Raw genomic sequence first — 6,427 nt, forward strand, 5'->3', positions numbered from 1 at the left:
CTACATATTAAAACAATTTTTTTAGTGTTTCCTTCAAATTAATTAGAACAGACTGTACAGTAAGGATCTTGTGACCAGTTCGCAAAATCCAGATTACAATAGCCCAGAGGTTCTCAAACCAGGGTCCCAGGAGCCCTGGGGGTCCGTGAGAGGTATCTTGGGGTCCTCAAAAAAATTCACTAAATTAAATGCATGGATAACTATGAACTAATAAAACAAATACAATAAACTTAATAAAAATATATATTCCCATGGCATTTAGGGGTTTAAATGACAATAAATTATATTTTAAAACAGCACAGGGTTTATGAGGGGGTCCCTGGAATTTTTTCACCCTTGTAAGGGGTCCCCAGACCCAAATGGCTTGAGAACCCCCAATAGCCTGTATTAATGAGTTTTTGTTTTTGTGGTAAATGGCGCCATCTAGTGTAAGAAAAAAATATTATTAGTTGTTCTGTAGGAATCCTGAAGGACCCAACAACCATTGAACTTTAAAATATGTCTTCATCATATCGTATTTTTAAGTAAACATAACGTTTACGGCCTTTTAATTCATTCTTTATGTATAATTTAAAAATACAGTAATATTTTTTTTTTGTTTTTCAGAACACGGGATGAGGTTGTCCAGCCGTGTGCCTGATCAGAATTCGCTCCTGGCAGCCGTCAGTCGCGGTGACAGCTGAACATATTCATTCAGTCCTTTGGTGTACGCTGAAAACACAATCGCCACGATGTTCGAGGAGGCCAGCGAAGTGTTCGATAACATGTTCAAATCGTCGTTTCCCCTAACCTTCATTGTGTTTATTCCCGCGGTGCTGATCCTGGTGTCCCCGCTTCCAGCCGAGGCGGCACATGAGTTCACGGTGTACCGCATGCAGCAGTACGACCTCCAGGGACAGCCGTACGGTGAGACAGCTGCTTTTCTCCCACGTCTCCTCATAAAATGAAGGCATTGGTGTATAAACTTTGTTAGTAACCAGAAACCGATTCAGCTGCAAGCGTGTTATTTTCTGCTACTCTTGATGTAGCTTTTAGCTGCTAATGTAGCCTAGCCAAACGACCAGGAGGGAGTAGCACTGTCCATTTAAATAACATTTTTTTAATGGTAGCGTTAATAATTAATAAATTAAGTACGCTATTCGAATAAATATACTATTTATATGTAACGTTACAATGAGTCTGGAAGAAAACTAAAATTAAATAGCTGGTTCAGTTTAAATTAGTTGTAGTTTCTTGACATTGATCCATTTCAGCTCCTGTTGCAGGTAGTTTATGCTATGGCAGGTAGTTATAACATATAATTGAACGACGGTCCTATTTCCAAATACTGTCAGTATTGCTTCTGTTCTAATTGTTATTGCTACTGAGAAAAAAATACAAATATCAAAAATTACATTTTTGTTGTGTTGCATTGTCTCAACTACATAGACAGTTATTAAGAAAATTTAAGCTTAAAATCTCCTAAATTGGATACATATTACAGGCAGCAATAAGTACTCCAGAAATACTTATCCTCAATCAACATTTCATCTAGCTTAATTTTAAAGTAATAACAAAATGTCATTTTTTTCTTATACAAAATTTAGTCTCTTCTCCTGTTTATGAGTTCACCTGATATTCAAAAAGGACACATAGAATGACCATGTGGGCAGCTGAAACGTTCATTTAGAGTGACTGTAAGAAGTGAATTTCAATTTAATTTTCGATACAGTTTATATAGCGTCAAATCACAACAAATGTCTCAGGGGACTGTACAATAAACAATCTAAGTTTGTCAACAGATAACGCTGAATCTTCACCTCATCACAGTCTCCCATCCTGAGCAGCACATTGGTGACAGTGGAGAGGAAAAACTCTAAGAACCAGACCCAGGATGAGTGGCAGTCTGCCTCGCCCGTCTGGGTTTGAGAGGGCAGAAAAGAGATGAGCACAGAAGGACTGGTCCAGGTGTATTTTCCTCTGGAGAGAGGCAAAGAAAAACATGTTATTGATAGAAACAATTACAACAAACGCGTAGAGGAGAGTGAGAAATGACAGCAGAGAGCGGAAATTTGGTCAGTTTGAGTGCCTTCTTTGAGGGTCCAGTCCAACAGTTGTATGGTAATGTGATTTGCTGTGCTTTGATTAAAGGAGCTGCAGAAACACTGCTGTGTTCTGCTGTCTCGATGGCACACATCCATCTGCAATTATCTGGGTAGATATCTCAAAACGCTGGCAGCTGACTTGGAGTTTGATGGATTTTACTCTGCTTTGCGTTGCTGACCCTGTCATGTAAATTTATTGAAGTTAAAGCAATGATTAATTCTAAAAGAAATTATACTTTAAACTGAAATAACAGGTTGTGCTAGACTGGGTAAAAACAAAAATTGAAGAATGTTTTTGAGGGACTCTTGTCTTCGATTGTCTGCAGACAGAGCACACGCGACTAAAAGAACGGTAAGATTCATCGAATATCCTCTTAAATGATTGTAAGGATTGCAAATCCTTTAAATCTGGAGCCTTCTTGTCAAGCAGCTCGCTTTATCTTCATTTCACCGTCAGCCTCTTTAAGTTGTGTTTGACTCGTGTTAGTTCCCATCTTGTCAACGATTCCTCTCGCCTAACATTTGGAACTGATGAGTCGCCTGCCTCGTCTCTTCAGGTACCCGGAATGCCATCCTGAATACGGAAGCGCGCACCGTGGAGGCCGAGGTCCTAAGTCGTCGCTGTGTTGTCATGCGACTGGCGGACTTCTCCTACGACAAGTACCAGAAGGCTTTGCGTCAGTCGGCGGGCGCCGTGGTCATCATCCTGCCCAAGAACATGTCTGCCATGCCGCAGGACATAGTGCAGGTACTGACACCTCACCGTCTCTGTGCTGTTCACTTTGTGTTTGCAGCTCTTTATGCTCTGTAGCAGGAATAAAAAAAAACAAGTCCAGCCCACGGTTTATTTGGCAGCACCGTTCCTCTGATCTCCTTGTTTGTTTGGGTTCCCTTTCAATTTTTATTTTTTACATTTGATCTGACTCAGAAGCAGGAGCAATTATCAGAGGAGGCTAACTACACCGTCCACTTTATAATCTATTAGAACATTAAAGTGTTTGAGTTACTCATTTTGCTGCTCAGTGGATGAAAGTTATTATTTGGCTACAGTTTGATAAAAACTCTCCCTACTTCCATCCATATTTTTCATGCTTAAATTGGTTTAAATTGTTTGTGTTTTCCTAATGGCTGCTGTTTTGTCACTGTTCCCTCCCTGCAGCAGTTCATGGAGCTGGAGCCAGAGATGCTGGCCACTGAGACCGTCGTCCCCGTCTACTTTGCCCTGGAGGACGACGAGCTGCTGTCCATCTACTCCCAAACCCTCACCTCCTCATCCTCGCAGGGGTCCTTATCAGCCGCTGAAGGTAGAGGACTCGACACGACCCGACGTGAACAGAACGGAAGCTGTCGCACGTTCACCCAGCACCGTTTTCACGACTGATTGAAACTGTTTGTCCCGTAGTGTTGCTGCACACGGCCACAGCTAACGGCTTTCAGATGGTGACGAGCGGAGCTCAGAGCAAAGCCGTCAGCGACTGGGTCATCACCAGTTTGGAGGTGAGACAAAAACCCGCCATCTACGTCTGAAACCGAATCTGGCAGCTGAAACCTGCTGGTTAAATACAGCGATGTGAACTCTGTTCTTATTATTTCCTTACTTTGTTTTGGTTTCAGTTTTTCAAGCTGATAAAAACTAAATACGTCTGTAGATGAATGAAGATTTAGCCGTTCGCTAAGTTAGCTTCCAGAATCCGCCTCGTTACACAAGTCTGTCAGATAACAAGATCTCTTTTCTCAACAATGTTTTAGTACCGGGGTTTCCAAACTTTTCTGTGCGATGGCCCCCTCAAACAGCATTAGCTTCTGGCCGGTATGATATGACTGATATTTTACAAGAATTAGAGTTCTTCTCTAAAAGAGAGACAAACTGAGACGTTTGTACTGAGATCCCTCTGCTGCAGCACAGACTGTGTTCTAATCACTTATTTTTAATACAGATTGATTAGTTAGTTAGTTTGTTTGTTTGTTTGTTTGCAGGGGTGTCACTAGGTTTTAATGACATGGGGGCTTAGCCCCCAGGAGACGCACAGAATTTTTGTCTATTATATATTTGTATTGTGTGTGTGTGTGTTTATATATTTATATGTTTAAGTTTAATTTACATTAAACTTCAAATGTTTAACGGAGAGACGTTTTTTCGTCTGAGTAGTCTGACGGCTGTTTGTTTTGTTCATCAGGGTCGTCTGGCCGGAGTTGGAGGGGAAGACCTGCCGACGATCGTGGTGGTGGCTCATTACGATTCATTTGGAGTCGCTCCAGTACGTTCACTTCTTGACTTTTCTTTCTTTGGAATTACAAAATTTCAAATGTTCAATAAATAAACGCTGAATTATTTGATCAAGTGAGATGTAGATGTCAGGAACTGACACTGAGAGCAGCAGGGGGTAAATCAGGTGGTGTGTTTGGGTTGCAGTGGCTGTCGTACGGAGCCGACTCAAACGGTAGTGGAGTGTCCATGCTGCTGGAGCTGGCTCGTCTCTTCTCCAAACTCTACACCTACAAGAGGACACATGCTGCGTGAGTATCAGCCTCACATCCACATCCGGGCTAGACATAAGGATTGTCCAGCGGACAACCTGTTGACAAAATCTGGTGGTCCGCAAAACATTTTGGTTGTCCAAAAAAAAACTCAATAAAAATGTATTTTAATAAGTATATTGTTCTATAGACAAAGTTTACTGTATATAAATATTTAGTCAGCAGGTTGACAGTTTCAGGAGCTGCTTGAATAAAACTTCCTCGTTCTCCTCCTCATCCTCTTCTTTGAAACAGAAATTAAAATATTGCCACTAAAACTTTTCTACACCTAGAGGTTACCCAACATCCAAAAGCTTTCTGCTTACAGGTCAGACATTTTCGTTTAAATAGGAGGACACTGTGTTCATTATGTCCATCCAAGATGTTCTCTGCACAGGGAAAAAAAATTAGTTTTTTTTTTAAGTTTTTTTTACCAAACAAGTTTCTCCAGTAAAATGATTGTGTAATTTAAAGGCATTGAAACACCTGGTTAAATTTAGAAGGTATTTATGATTAACTACAAGCTGACTCAGAGAACTCTGTGATTTTAGAAAAAAAATCAAAGTCAAATGTAGACACGTCTTTGTTAGATGTAGGGGCATAAAAACAGTATTCCATCTTTCATCAGGGTTCACACAGGTCTTGGAAATCCTTGAAAGTTTGTGAATTTGAAAAAATGATTTCAAGGCCCTGGAAATTTTGTGAAAACAGCCAAAAATTACACTTGTCCTTGAAAGTCCTTGAATTTTTTTTGGGGGGGGATTGAAGTTCTCTGTTCACACGACTGATTTTCATCATCTGAAAAAAAATATATATATATATGATAAAAAAACATATTTCTGCGGTGGATAACTCAGGATTACGGTAAACTGGCGTGGCTTTCAACAAATAACATGAGTCATAGTCATAGTTTTAGCCAATCAGAGCAGAGTAGGACAGGTCGTTCTTTCTGAGGCCAGGTGAGACCACCACAGCTCCTCCTGTCCTCAGGGTCTGGACATGTTCACACACCCTCCTCCCAAACTGAGCTGCTGAACCTCCCAGGACATAATTACATGTCCATGTATTGTGGACATGAATACAGGGTGTACATTTAATCCACTTTCTTTCATTGTTTCTGACTCAACAACTTCTATGTTCAGTTTTTCATTGAATTACATGATATTAAACCTGTTTATCTGTAATTCTGCGGTAGCATTAGGTAATTGCCGTTGCGCCTGGTTCTTGAATTTGAGGAAATTGGTACTGGGAAGTCCTTGAAAGGTCCCTGAATTTGACGTTGACCAAGGTGTGGGAACCCTGTTTAATGTTTTTACAGCGTTCCTAAAGCGCGCTCCCACTGTGGCGCCGCTCATTTGAGAATTAGGAGCTCACTTGCCAGTTGTACATGTATGTAAGACAACATGTAAGAGAAAATACTGAATATTTAAATAATAAAAAGAGTTTAGACTCTGAAGCCCCGGGCAGCTCGGAGCTGCGCTGCTGGGGGGAGAGGTGCAACAGCCTCAATCCTCGCTTTAAAAACAGTCAGGTGATCTGTCACGGTTTTGTTGTGCTCGTGAACACATTGTTACGGTGGAAATGCTGCGAGCTGCTTTTAGAAATAAAATATATATTAAATATGCAGTCCTCTGGAAAATAGTCCAGGAAACAATGAGAGCTTTCCTGGTCACCTGCCGTCTGACTCCAGACTGCAGTTCTTCACACCTGCTGTCAGTCACTCAACACAACCCGCCCTGCTCTGTTCTGATTGGATAAAACTTTGACTGTGGTTCTCTCTATTGTTTGAAAGAACCATCAGTTTAATCCCTAGACGGCTTTAACAA

General features: G+C 41.0%; 1 protein-coding gene across 3 annotated transcripts in view; it reads left to right on the forward strand.

The window, feature by feature from the left end:
- Positions 1-631: 631 nt before the first annotated feature.
- The window catches only part of ncln (nicalin), a gene marked incomplete in the record, with an annotated part of 13,945 nt that continues 8,149 nt past the window's right edge, over positions 632-6,427 (forward strand). For all 3 annotated transcript variants that reach the window (XM_014000615.1, XM_014000622.1, XM_014000627.1), the window contains 6 exon segments: positions 632-906; positions 2,642-2,832; positions 3,244-3,388; positions 3,487-3,581; positions 4,262-4,342; positions 4,498-4,601. In XM_014000615.1, the coding sequence (XP_013856069.1) occupies positions 732-906; positions 2,642-2,832; positions 3,244-3,388; positions 3,487-3,581; positions 4,262-4,342; positions 4,498-4,601 (791 nt within the window).

This window comes from Austrofundulus limnaeus, unplaced genomic scaffold (assembly GCF_001266775.1).
Source record: "Austrofundulus limnaeus strain Quisiro unplaced genomic scaffold, Austrofundulus_limnaeus-1.0 Scaffold8, whole genome shotgun sequence".
Classification (NCBI taxonomy): Eukaryota; Metazoa; Chordata; class Actinopteri; order Cyprinodontiformes; family Rivulidae; genus Austrofundulus; species Austrofundulus limnaeus.